At 33.8% G+C, this 14,874-nt stretch overlaps 1 protein-coding gene across 4 annotated transcripts in view; it reads right to left on the minus strand.

The window, feature by feature from the left end:
- Window positions 1-4,314: 4,314 nt before the first annotated feature.
- Window positions 4,315-14,874, minus strand: part of STXBP5 (syntaxin binding protein 5) — a gene marked incomplete at both ends in the record, with an annotated part of 133,283 nt that continues 122,723 nt past the window's right edge. For all 4 annotated transcript variants that reach the window (XM_084228556.1, XM_084228555.1, XM_084228554.1 and 1 more), the window contains 5 exons: window positions 4,315-4,356; window positions 6,610-6,830; window positions 11,731-11,842; window positions 13,085-13,250; window positions 13,554-13,923. In XM_084228556.1, coding sequence (XP_084084682.1) covers window positions 4,315-4,356; window positions 6,610-6,830; window positions 11,731-11,842; window positions 13,085-13,250; window positions 13,554-13,923 — 911 coding nt within the window. The remainder of the gene's footprint in view (window positions 4,357-6,609; window positions 6,831-11,730; window positions 11,843-13,084; window positions 13,251-13,553; window positions 13,924-14,874) is intronic.

Raw genomic sequence — 14,874 nt, forward strand, 5'->3', positions numbered from 1 at the left:
GAGAACAAATTAACAAAAGCTGTAAACAGTATTATCACATTCATTTTCAAATGAGAAAAATAATTTATGGGTCTAAATTTCAATTCAAGAGAACATTCAAAAAGAAAAAGAACAAAGGGAGGACATTTAAGACAGAGGATTGTTCTTTTTTCCAAAGTAAATACAGATTAAAAAGTCTAGGAATATTGATCAAGTAGCAAACTGATAAGGAACAAATTCTATAAACTACAAAATAAAAACCTTCATTGACAAAAATACATAAACTCTGTTTTCATTTTTGGAAATTTATTTTTAAAAAAGGTAGAAGAAAATACCTGGAAAACTATTTTAAATATATATATATATATTTTTTAAAACAATAGTTAAGGTAGGCATCCAACAGCAAGCTGCAACTATTGAGAAAAATCTTGCAATTAATGTGGGCATAGTCCCCAAAATAAATTTAATATTTGAAAACGCTCAATAGAGGGTTCTTTTAAACTATAGTAATGATATCCTCCTGTCACGTGTGAAGACTTTTGAATGATGTATTTTTTTAAATTAACTGTATCTCGATATGAGATACCAATATTTCTTATTATAAGCATAAAACAATTTTTTGTATGGATAATATACATACTTTTTAAGTACTTCGACTTAAACTTAACAAGTTCACCATATTTAAAATTAAATACATTTATAAAAATCCCATTTTAAAACTAAAAGTATATTCTCTAGCAGTATGTATAAATATAACATGTTACTGTATGATCTTAAAACAAATCTGAAAGTGTCACAATAATTTAAGACTTAGAACACTGAAACAGACAGCAAATGATTTAATATTTTATCTTTGAAAACTATATAAAACCCTCTTTAAGGTTTTAAAACTGATCAGTTTAATTGTTTAAGGTACAGCTAGCAGCATATTTATGATTTTGGTGTTTTATACATATGCATCACTTGAACTGAGAAATGTGGATTAAATAATAAAGTTTTCTTTACCTAAAAAAGTGCAGAAAAAATTCAAGTTTAAAGTTCAGTGCTCTTTATTTTGCAAAAACCAACAAAATCCTGAAAGTTAAAATGTAAAATAAATCTTTGCCACGAAAAATTTTGCCTTTGGATATAGCTTTTCTAGTCACATGACAAATGCCTTAAGCAGAACATGTATGGAATACAGAATTCAGGGTAAAACTTTGAACTCCACATCTTCCACGTGTTTTTTCTCTCCCAAGCTGCCTTTCCACCACTCCCTGTAACCTAAAAGTATGTAACACTTTCAGACTTGTTTAAAACACTCATAGATCTACATGAAATAACTTCAGAAGAACCTATAATTAAGAAGTTCTAAGCTAAAAAAATGCTTCTTTCTTTAAAGCACTGTGCTTAAATTGTACTGTCCTACACATATTATAACAGACAAGTAGCAGCATTTTTTCACATCCATAAAAACGTAAAAGTCAATATTAGCTCAGTTATATCTTTAACCGTTTCTGGAAAACACTTTGTACAAATGAGATGCAAACCAAGGAGATTAAGATGACGAATCCAAAGGACGCAATGTACAGAATTTGTCGCAATGTCAGATTTCAAACAACTTTCTAAGCAAATCACTTATGGCTTTTCATTTGAAGAATGAAATGAACTTGGTGCCTGCTAAATAAAGGGAAACAACTTCCTACTGACAAACAGCTAAAATCAGTGAATACGTCAATGATTTTAGGCCCAAAGACCAAAATGACAAAGAATAATGTTTGAGGATATGAAGGAAGCACACAGAAATCTTTTCTTTTTCTGATACTTTCTGACTTTTTTTGGTTTGCTTTCCTGAAATCTTGGCTTGCTGGTGACTTATTAACTTTTCTGTTTAAAAAGAAAAAAAATAGAGATGTTATCTTTGAAAGATTACAATAAATTCCCTGGGTTATTACTGCAGACTGTCTCTTTATCTACAGACTGAATCAAGTATAATTCCAAGAAGCTTATTTCCTATTCTCAAAAATAGTTCAAGCTTTCTTATCCTAAGTATGTTTCTATTTTGTGCATAATTTTCAGGTTAATTTAAAAAGGAAACTAAATAACTCAAAATATTGATTTAAGACTTTCTTAGAAAATCCATCTCAGTTAAATGCATCTATTTCTCCATTTGAAAATAATTACAAGACTGGTTCATTTTATATACAATAGAAAAAATGACAGTAAAAATGATGTTGATATACAATTAACACAAAAATAGCCTCACCGAATTAAATAAATGGAGCAAATATGCCCTTCTACATGAATGGGGAATTGACCAGTATGTTATTTACTTAGTGCATCTCAACTTCAAATCCTAACTGCTGATGTTATTGATGACTTCCACAAACTGTACCTTTAAAAAAAGGGTCTAATACTTCTTGTGACATACCATGGAACAATGGATTTACTAGATGACACAAATTAAGCAATTTATAAATTGCTGAATGTTCATACAGTGACTTTAATTGAAGAGAAGTGGTATTCATAGGTACTTCCTACAAATTAAAAACTTTGAAAACATATTTCTTTTGATTTAACAAATATTTGACAAACAAATATTTCTTTTGATTTAATTATCTCTATTACATATATTTTGTCCCTTTCAATGACATTTAAAGTAAATTTTAATGTAAACTTTATTCTCCTGTAGTGCACATTATAAAATGTAAACATAAAAACTTTATTAATGAAAAGATTACAGAGGAAAAGATGCATTACAAACTGCAATGAAATTAGGGTGTTCTAGCTCTCTAATATACCATTAATGATCATATGGAAGGGAAAAACAACATGTTTGCTATCAATTTGTGCTCTGATTATCTCATGAATAAAGAAAACAGCTTTAAACAACTTTTATAGAAGAAAGTATTTAAATTTCATTGATATTAATTGTAATGCTTCTACTTTGCTCTTCTCTTGTTGCATTAAGATTAATAATCATCTCAGATGAGCCTGCGTTATGAGGTACTTACTTCCAGGTCTACCAACGCCTGTCTGCAACGCTAGTCTAGGAACCCGTCATCCATTATCCATTGATGGTGTCGCTTGCATTATACGCCAATACAGAAAAACTTTAGTTATCAAAATGTACATATTTTTCTTTTCTTTTGACTTTTATACAGGACATATACAGATTTATTATTTCTACAGAAAATATTTTGTAGGTCATCAGACTAGACTCTTACATAGATAATTATTGACAACAGATGCTTGTAATTTTCCATGCGACAGCATGTGCACTAAGATTTAATTGACTCATCACCTGAGTGTACTGGAACTGTTAGCGAATAAAGGGCATTTTAAAAAGGGAGCTGAGCAATTACTGAAATAATGAAACAATTATTTTAGCAATTTTAATCAAATAATGCAAAGGTACATTTGGTTAAACATTTTATAAAAATTCAAGCAAAATTGAAAACAGCCAATTTCAACATTTCTACAAATTTAACCAGTAACTATTTTGGTCAAATCCACCTTTCGCTGAATTAATGAGAAGGACAAAGTACACTGAAATATTCTCCTCACCACAATGGAGGTTTTTCTCACTTTCCACACTTCATAGCCACTACATGGAAACTTCCAGGAAGATGAGCAGTTCAGTCATGCTCTACACTTTTCTTTTCAATGAAAAGTGATGTATCACCTTGTTTTGCTTTTGACAAAATATGGACTAAACACAAGTATACAATAACAAGAATCCAAGAATAGCCCATACACAAGTCAACTATGTGTATGTTTTTATTATTTAAAGCCCACCATTCAACTTATCTGTCTAAAGATATGGTAACCAACAGTTTCTTTTTCACTAATGATACTGATGACCAGTCAGTTTAAGGGAGGGTTAAGTCCAAGACAGCTGTTTATAATTCAGTCAATGCCACGGACAACTGTTTCAGTTGCAGATTTCTGACTTATTGCCTCTCCCTGAAAAAGGTCAAACACTGATGGCAGATACGACAGCACAGAATCTTTTGGCATATGAAAGCTTTATATGGGAATGATCCAGGAATAGTCCCTGCCACGCCTCCTCAATGTCCCTCTGTTTCTTCATCTGTAATGCATGAGCTGCTTAGTTCCTGAACTGTCACCTCAGAGCAGGCACACATCATGAGTGAGCTCCAGTGAGTGTCTGACACTGCTCGGTTAAAGCCACCACATGACTGAGGTAAAACAGTGCATGATTGTGCTAGGAAAGAACAGTATCCAGTGATGAATATCCTTTATGTTAACTTTCCTAAATTGAATCAATAAAATAAAAAAGGAAAAAAAAATTTTCCTTCAGGCTGAAGAGGGACTTAGTTGTATTTCTGGTCATCAGAACTGGTACCACTTCTTATCTTTGTATTTCAACATCATCTAAACAAGAGAAACACAAAAAACATGGTTTGAAAATACCAGACAACTATATTTATATAACTGGTGTCTATATTTTTCTAATTCATTACATCATTCTGAAACAGTATGCATGTTGCTTATTTCAAATCCATCTACATTGAAAGCAGTGACTGAGGATAGTGTACTGGGGTCCAATGGATGATAGTGGAGGAAGAGAGAGCCCTGGTTGTGGCTCTGGCAAAATATATCTGAAGCAGGATCACCCCACACCTCTTAATCAGATATAGTGCTGTATACCAATGTTACCTCGTTTAAAAACAACAACTACTACTCCATTCAGAGGCAAAAAAGATCAAAACGATTAAGAACTGCCTACGTGGTTTTTACATTTCTTAAGAGATGTGACATAATGAAATTTTAGTTCATTGTACTCTTTGGTGACCTAAGTTAATAATCTACTAATGAGATAAATTTCAGCTAATTTTAACTAAAAACAATGCTTAAGAATCTGGGGAAAGAAAGATTGAAAATTCTACTACTACTGCCATCCAGAATTTACCGAGCACTTGCTCTGAAGTCAGGCACTGTATCTATCAATGACACTCTATCCTACAAGATCTCAGCTGGTTCTCATAATAACTCTATGATATACATGTTATTATTCTCTGCATTTTATAAATGAAGAAACTGAGGCTTATAGGGGACACCCAAGGTAACACAAGGATATGAATAGTCACAGTCTGAATGAAGAACCTATGATTTTAACCACTTCAGGGTATTGTCTTCCTTAGACTTTCAAATATGGCTCAAGAACTGGTATAAGGGAAAAGCTATCAATTTGAAATTGAGCTCTTTGCTAAATACTTTAGATTGCAGCTATATCCTGAAATTGCTGAAATGTCACATGCTTTAGCAATCAGCAGCAGTTACAGTGTTATGCCAACAAAAATATCACTAGTGGGCCTCCCTGGTGGTGCAGTGGTTGAGCGCTGTGCTGCGAAGCTGCTTACAGCCTCTGCAGTGCCAGTTCGATCCCCAGCCGCCAGCGAGGGTCCCACATGGCGCGGAGACCTCTCCTGCTGCCTGCTGCTCCCCTCAGCAGTGTACTTTGTCAGTCTGCCTGTTCTGCTCCCTGCTCTGGCTCTGGTGAATTCTCTCACCCTCCCGCGCTTCTGACTGTGCCCAGTCCTTGTATAATAAATAAATAAATAAATTTATTTTATAATAAATAAATAAATCTTTTAAAAAAAGAATTAAAAAAAATATCACTAGCCTATATCTCAAGCATGTATTAATCTAGTACTTACAGAGGATCTCAAACTCTGAAATCCCAGATAAGTATCTCCCAGGTCAGGTTACCTCTTTAATGGATTTATTCTCAAGCAAGGACAAAGTGAATTTTGACTGAAAGAGTTAAAGAAGAGCTATTACAGATAAATTGGGTATTCCAAAATAAAATAAACTTAATATGGATTCTTCAAATAACAGATCCAAAGTGTCCTCAGGGAAGGCTTGGAACTACATGTGTGAAACAGGAGCCTAGTATAAAGCATAAAGCCAACAGCAGATCTTTATGAAGAATGGGTATTCTATTTAGCTGCTTAAGTATATATGCGGAAAATAAAGCATCTTTGTAAAAGGACAAGGTAGGGGTCCTGACTTTATAACATCTGTTTTTAAGCTTCATCATTACTTCCTAGTTCATCAAGATGAATCTGTTGCAAAAAAATGTATCTTGCAACTATTCCTCTGTATGAATTGGTCCACAGAGTATCATTTATTTGAATAAAAATATTTGCCAATTTTAGTTACCTAGATCTACCTAAAGAATCAAGAGAGGTATATTTTTCCTTTGCTAGGCGAAGCTGGCAGTAGAATCTGAGGCATTTAGGGAAAAATTAGATGTGTTACTGCATTCCTTAAGAAATAGATGCAGGGCCTCCCCTGGTGGCGCAGTGGTTGAGCACTGGGCTGCGAGGCTGCCTGCAGCCTCTGCAGCACTGGTTCCTTCCCCAGCCGCTGGTGAGGGTCCCACCAAAAAAAAAAAAAAAAAAAAAAAATAGATGCACTCGCTGGTTTTGTTACACAGATTCTTTCAAAATGTACAAATCTCTTCATGTAATGTTTCCCCCTGGCAGCAAAAATCAGGAATTTGCAACTGTACCAAGGGTACAGAAAACTCCCATGTAGAAATACAGTACCTACACACATACAACAATTTTTATAGTTGCTTTACTTAGGGTTTATTTTTTAATATTTCTTTTGTGGCCATACCTCATGAGCATGTTTAGAAAATGAGTCTGCACTGGATAACATAGCTGCGGTTCTTTCTTCCAGGTCACTAAGCTTCTGCCCTCTTTCATCTAGTGCCAGCCTGGCTCGTGCTAGTTCACCAACAACTCCAGAGGCTGCTCCTTTCACACCTTCAATGCCTCCAGGGCCTGGGATATGCTGTGCAAGACTCCTTGAAGCCTTTCCAGAGGCGGATTCTCCAACTGAATGGATTTGATAAAGATTAACTCAAAAAATGAAAATTTTATTAAAATAAAATCCGACATCTTAATATTAAAACCCAATTTTTAGATTTTATGATAATATAATTAAAATATTTCACACTTTGAGATTAATACAATCTTTACTTTTATTATGATGGTTTTAATTTTAGATACTTTCTTAAACATGCAAAAACACAACACACAACAGTAAGTATTCCATGCCATACTAGTTCTGATAGCAGGACTTGTGCAAAAAAGAGGCTGGTAATTATTTGTGAAATGTATTAAAGAGCATGCTGATACCAATTTACATAACAGTAAACATTACTCTTAAATATATAAAAAAAAGTTATCTTAAAGATATTTAAAATTATGACAGAAAGATCTAATTTAATTATCTATTTAAATTAATTTCCTTCATGCTATCTCTGACTTAAAAAATACTATGCCTAAGCAAGAAATAAAGGGAAATGAAGAATTTATTGAGTATTCTCTTTCAGTCTCTAGAAGTTGTAGATGTTACATTCCTGCATTTCTCCCATTTATCTAGTCAGTTATCAAATAGATCAAAATTTCCCTTCAAAAGATCTCAGGAAATCATTACTTCCTTTCCTATAATCCTGATTACCTAACACCTACAGTACCACAAAAGTCTTAAGTCCTATTAAAGACTGATGCTTCCCTCAGCATACAGCATTGCCAAATAAATCTTAGGAACAGCCTGTTCCTGTCTGTAAAAAACTAGCTGGGATTTTGACAGGGATTGTATTGAATATGTGTAGATCAATTTGGAGAGTGTTGCCATTTTGATTTTAAGTCTTCCTTCCAATCAATGAACATGGCATGTTGATTCTTTTATTTATTTTTAAATAAATTTAAATGACATTTAAACTTTAAATGACATTTTCACATTTTTAGTAAATTCTTTATACTTCTATTTTTCAGTTATTCCTATTTTTTGATGTTATTATAAATGGAATTGTTCTCTTAATTTTTCAGATTGTTCACTGCTAGGGTTATAGAGAGATGCAACTGATTATATCAATCTTGTATCCAATGTTCTTGCTGAACTTGTTCATTGGTTATAATGGTTTTTCTTTTATTCCTTTAGATTTTCTATATAAAAGATTATGTCATGGGCCTCCCCTGGTGGCACAGGCGGTTGAGCGCCGCGCTGTGAAGCTGTCGGCAGCTTCTGCAGTGACGGTTCAATACTGGCTGGCCAGCGAGGGTCCCACATGGCAAAGCAGACCTCTCCTGTCTTGCCCACTGCTCCCCTCAGCAGTGTATTTCATCAGTCTGCCTGTTCTGTTCCCCACCCTGTCTCTGGTGAAGCCTCTCACCCTCCTGTGCATCTGGCCTGTACCCTGGTTCTTGTATGAATAAATGAATAAACCTTAAAAAAAAATGATGTCATCTTCTCCCATTCCAATCTACATGCTGTTTATTTCCTTTGCTTGCTGAATTGCTCTAGTCAGGACCTCTATAACTACAAATAGAATCATTAACAAAATTAAATAGAATCAGTAACAAAATTTTGGGGGGGGACTTTGATAAGGACTTAAAAGTTTATGTATATGTTTATACACATACACACAAACATACATGCATATTGCAGTGTTGGGAGAACTAATATCTTTTATTGAACCTTCTTCTGTATGAATGTGGTATATCCCTTGATTTATAGTAGTCCCAACCAAAATCTGTGATTTCAGTTACCTGTGATCAACTGCTTCCAAAAATATTATATATACTATTTTGAGAGACCACAGTCATCTTTTACTGTATGTTGTCATAACTGTTCTTTTTATTACTACTCTGCTAATTTACTATTGTTGTTAATCTGTTACTGTGCTGTATTTATAAATTAAACTTTGTCATAGGTATACAGGAAAAAAATATCTAGACATACACATAGATAATGTATATGTGGTTTAGTAGTACCTGTGGTTTCAGACATATGCTGGGGGTCATGGAATGTATCCCCCACAGAAAAGGGGGGAAGTATTCTATCAGGGACTGTGATTTCTTCCAAGAGATTTATAATTTTCTATTTTCCCCATGGAATTTCTATATATCCATTTAATCTAGTCTGATGATCTCTGTCTTTTAAGTGGAACATTTATGAGACTAACACACACTACTTACTGTGGTAACGAGGCACCTTTAACTGGAACATTTAATTCTATCAAGTCCATTTACCCTTTTGTACCCTTGATTTATGTGATTTTTTAGGATTTTTTTTTTATTTGTGTGTATGTATGGTTATGTGACTTTGTTTTACAGTTTATAGGATTGTAATGATTATAATGAAGCATATATTTATAACTTTCTTTCCGAGTCATTGTTTCCTGTATTTTTGATAGTGCATCAAGATTATTTTGCCTCTATCTAAAAGTACATCCTTTTGCGTTCCCCTCAGTTTGGTGACAAGGCTTATTTATCGTTCATTTGTATAACCATGGCTCATTTAAAAAAAATGTCGTATTTAATATTTTTTGCATCATTGTTAATTTTTGTACAATGTTTGATTTCTCCTCTCAGGTGTTGTGATGTGGTGTCCCCATAAAATTCCCACCAACAAGACACCCGTGAACTTTCACCATAGACTCCTGTGCTCTTTCCTCCCTTATTTTGATCCCTTTCCCTCCCCCGCCCCTGCTGAATATCTCCAAGTTAGTTTGCATGCTGGTTTTGTCTTTTTTTTTTTCCTGATCCCTTGTATGGTTTCCCTATGTTCCTCTTATAAGTGAAACCATCTGTTATTTTTCTTTTACTTTCTGAGTTAGTTCATTAACATAATCACTTCCAGCTCCAGCCATATCATTGCAAATGGCATAAATTTATCTTTTTTGATAGCTGAGCAGTACTCCATTGTGTAAACAGACTATATCTTCTTGATATAAATAGACTATATCTTCTTGATCCAATCATCTGTTTTAGGGCATTTAGGTTGTTTTCATATTTTAACTATTGTCAACAGTGCTGCAATGACCATAGGGGTGCAGGTTTCCTTTTGAAATAATGTTTTTGTGTCCCTTGGAGTAGATTCCTTGGAGTGATCCCTTGGAGTGAAATTGCTGGGTCAAATGGTAGCTACATTTTTAGTAGTCTGAGGAACCTCCACACAGCTTTCCATAGTGGTTGGACAAGTTTGCACTCCCACCAAGCAATTAAGGAGGGTTCCTTTTTCTCCATACCCCCATATTTGTTGTTAGTTTTTATAAAATGGGCCATTTTACCTGTGTGTAGTGATTCTCTCATTGGGGTTTTGATTTGTATTTCCCTGATTATAAGTGATGTTGAACATTTGTTTATGTGCCTGTTGGCCATCTGCATGTTCTCTTTGGAGAAGTCTCTTTTTAACTCTTCTCCCCACTTTTTGACTAGATTCTTTATTTTGTTTTTGTTGAGTTGTGTAAGCTCTTTGTAGATCTCTGATATCAGTTCCTTATCAGTTTTGTGGAGTGCAAATATTTACTCCCACTCTGCTCTGTGGAGTGTCTTTTTGCCTTGGTTATTGTCTCTTTTGCTGGACAGAAGCTTTTTGTTTGCTGTAGTCCCAGCTGTAATCTTTTCCTTCATTTTCTTTGCTTCAGTGGATGAGTCTTTAAAGATGTTTCTCAAATGTATGTCATGGAGTGTTTTGCCTGTTTTCTTCTATAAATTGTAGGGCTTCAGGTCTTACATTCAAGTCTTTTATCCACTTTGAGATGATCTTTCTGCATGGTGTGAGGTAGTAGCAGTTCAGTTTTACCAACCCCACTGAAGAGAACAAGTCTCATTCTTGAGTGATATTTTCTTTGAGTATAGAATTCTAGATTAAGTACTATTAAAGTATAGCAGATTATCCTACTATCTTTGATGACCATTGAAAAGTGAGGTACCAACTCACAAGTTGTTAAAAGGTATCCATCATTTTCTCTAGCCACCTTAGAATTCTCTATTTGGTTTTGGTAAACTGTATTTTCACATATTATAACTAGCTGTGATTTAAAAAAAACTAAATTTCATTAGGCTTCTTGAATTTGTATCTTGTATCAAGTCTGAAAATTTGCAGCAGATTTCTTTATATACTGAATCTTCATATTCATTCATATTTTCTTCTTGAGTTGGTTTAAACATATGTGAGATCTTACATTATAAACTTTATTACTTTCATCTTCTCAGTATTTTACATTTTTTTTTCCTTTGTGCTGCATTCTGGATGATTTATTCTGACCTATCTTTAAATAATGCAATTATTTCTTTCTTTACCTATGCCTAATTTGTGGTTAAATTCATCCACTGAGTTTTCAATTTTGGTCTTTGAATCTTATGATTTTAGAATTTCATTTTAGTTTTTATCACATATGCAGTATTGATTTTTAAAATGTTGAGGTATGGCACTTAGTCTCTTGAACATAATATGCAAAATTATTTTATAGCCTGTTTCTGATAATTCTAATATTTGAGGTGCCTGTAATTCTGCTTGGGCTTTTCTTTTTTCTTTTTTTTTTTTTTAAACATGGTGTTGATTGCTACTGTTCCTTGTTATCAATGACTATATACTTCAAAAATTATTTATAGAAATAATTTGAAAACTTGGAGTATCTTATCTTCCTTTATAGAACATTTTCATTTGTTTTTGTTGAGTATCTTATCTTCCTTTAGAGAACATTTTCAGTGCCAGGCACTGGGAACTCTACCAGAATGGAAAAGTCTTAAGGTTCATGGTTTCCTGAGTAAAATATTCCCCTGAATTGGGCTAGAGTGACAGAAAATTATGTATTTTGCTTTAAGATGGATATAGTAATTGTTGTGATAAAGAGAAAGAATGTGTAAATACATGCAAGAAAACTTTGTATTACTGAACATTTGTTTTATAGGTATACAATGCAAATTAAATAAATCAACTTACATAGTTCTTCTCTATCAAGAGATTGTGCACCACCTCCAAATAAGCCTTTAAAGAATCCCCTGTTTGGTGCTTCAGGTGTTTCTACAGGAGTGAAGAGTTCACCCAACATTTCCTTTAAAATCAGAACAAATTACAATTGTTAAACTATAATTGTTAAGCTATAATTCATAAATGCATCACTGTAAACTCTTTAACAAGCTTACAATATTACCTGTTGAGATTCACAAATAATTAATAATGAGCACATTTCAAAAGATCATACCAACTTAGCCAACTAACTTGTTACTTTACTTGTAATACATTTCCAGCAAAGATGATATTCCTGCTTCAACAGTAGGATTTTTAATCTTCATGACAAAAATTTCACATAAATCTTATTATCAAGAATTGGTAACTGGATTAATAATTCAGGTTCTTCCTACATTAGAAAGAAGAAAAAACACTAGCAAGTTGAAAAGTCTAGTGTAATGAGGATACCGTTTGGAATTATAACCTTCAACTGAGTCAGAAAATCAGTAATATAAAAAGACATACCAACTTCCTTTTTCATAAACAAATGCTTAGTAGAGAATTATATCAACATTCACATAGAACTTCAGAAATCTGGTAAGAAGATAGCATGACTTCCTTCTACATTATCAGATTTTTTTATAAAATTACTGTCAATATTCTTCAGAGCACAGAATTGATATAAATCAGGAGAAAAGAAAGGTTGGTAACAATTACTGACTTTGTACATAACACATAAAAGAGGAAAGAAGAATTTCTACAAGAAGAATGATAGAAATGTTATTTATAAGGAAGCCTTGAAAAGCTATAGAAGCAAAATATAGAAAAAACTTTGCAACTATATTTCTGCCCTTTAAAGCGAACTAGATTTGGTAAGATACAGTAACGGTTCCAGGTAAGGAATTCTTGCTGTACCCTGGTATCACATTATTATAGCTGGGGCTGAAGCATATATACTTTTAGAATTTCTCCTTCAGGGCTGGGATAAAGTTAATAGAGGATGTCCAAAGATTTTACTTTTAGATGTACCCATATTAATGTTGTCTTTCCAACCAGAATATAAATGAGCAGAAATAACCATTAACACTGCACAAGAGAGTTTTGTTTTGTTTTACGATGCTGAAGTACACTGATACGCTTATATTTAAATTTCTATCACTGCAGTAAAACTGGAATTAAAAACTCTCTGAAATCATAATTAAAAGCCCACGAGATACCTAAAAGTCTTACTAAAAGGTCTTGGATATCCCAAGTGGGCTGATATCCCATGAGTATAAGGGATGGACAATATAAGGGTCCTTAAAAAATTTTTATGTCTGAATAATAGTAATATTTCTGTTATTACCTGAAGGTTTTCACAGGTCTCTTGACTATAAGTCAGTCTCTGGATTTCTGTAGGTGAAACGAGATATGATGCTTGTCCATTGTTGGTGAAGCAGAAAGTTCTGGCTATCCGCATGTTGGTAAGAGGCAAGTAGTACATATCCAATAGAGGTCTTAAACTTGGCAAACTTGAGGGAAAAAATTAAAGACTGGTTAATAATAAACAAGTTAGATTTTACTCTTGAACAAAGTTTTATAGAAGGCAAAATGGCAGGGATGTTATAAACCTTATGATTTCGTTTACTTGAGTAGAAGATAACAACTGATTTGTATTTACCATGTACTTGCTTATTATATTACTTGAATGAAAATAAATCCTCAGTGTATAAGACTATAAACAAATAAAAACATCTATTTGAAAACAAATGTAATTCGGTTACATGTTTTGGGGAGGACATGCAGTATCTGTATTTAAAAAAATGTAATTCTACCTGAAAGTCATAATATGTCCATTGGCACAGAAACAGGCAAGGCAGATACTATTGCTCAATGTTACAATATCTCCACGCAGCACAAATGAGGTCTCTGTAATATTTTGCTTATAAGCACAGTTCTGAGTTGGCAGTGAGATTACTTTTGCTTGCTTTTCAGAACATATCACTGCATACTGATTTTCACTAATTTCCTGAGAAGAGGAGGGAGATACGGAGACAGGCCTTCGTTTTTTCAATTTCTCCTTTTCATCTTTTTCTTCAGGAACGTTGGGTTCTCTCCAGGGTTCATATGCAGGAGGCACTAAGCAGCCTGTAGTATCCAGGAATGCCATTCTCAGGATTGCCCCTTTTAACCTTAATATAGTTCCTAAAATAGGTAAATTCAGTAGATAACAGGCACATTAATCCACAAGGTAAATATGTTTATTCCAACTTAGACACATGATAGACACTCAAAAATATGTAGACTGAACTGAAATGATATAATGACTTACTGACAGGATACAAACTTCATTATTTGAATTCGGAAAGAGCATTACATGTCCCAAATAGGTAAGTGCTGCCAAAGAAATAAAAGTTGGGGCATCTAGAACAATGTCTTTTCTCACACCTGGTGCGTTCACTACCGCCAAGTATGACTGCAAGTGGATGGCAACAAGAGTTACACCATTTCATATTTTATTGAGTAAAATATCTCAATAATTTAAAAATACCAATAACTTGCAAAATGATAGCAGTTTAGGCTAAATAAAATGTGGTTAAAATTAATTTCACTTGATTCTTTTTAACTTTTGGTAAAAAAAAGTAGGGTACTGGTGAAACCTACTATATAATAAGAACACATTTATAAGCAAAATCAAATTTTTCTACCTAGTTCAGCTATAAATTAATAACAGACACCAGAATTCTCAATTATTTCCAGACCCAACAGACTGTATATATATTTGCTAAAATTCAACCTCAAAATTTACTTTCAAGTTACTTTCCCTTAATATTTCAAGTAAGAAAATAGTCTATTTTAAAGCTTAACATTTAAAGTTTAAAAATAGCCAAGTGTATACTTTTTAAAAATACACTTTTGGGCCTCTGGTGGCGCAGTGGTTGAGCGCTGGGCTGCAAAGCTGTCTGCAGCCTCTGCAGTGCCGGCTCGATCCCGCGCCACCGGCGAGGGTCCCAATGGTGCGAAGACCTCTCCTGCCATTCCCGCAGCTCCCCTTGGCAGTGTATTTCGTCAGTCTGCCTGTTCTGTTCCTCACTCTGGCTCTGGTGAATTCTCTCACCCTCCTTCGCTTCTGACTGTACCCAGTGCTTGTATAAA

The sequence above is a fragment of the Talpa europaea genome (genome assembly GCF_964194135.1).
Source record: "Talpa europaea genome assembly, chromosome: 2".
NCBI lineage: Eukaryota > Metazoa > Chordata > Mammalia > Eulipotyphla > Talpidae > Talpa > Talpa europaea.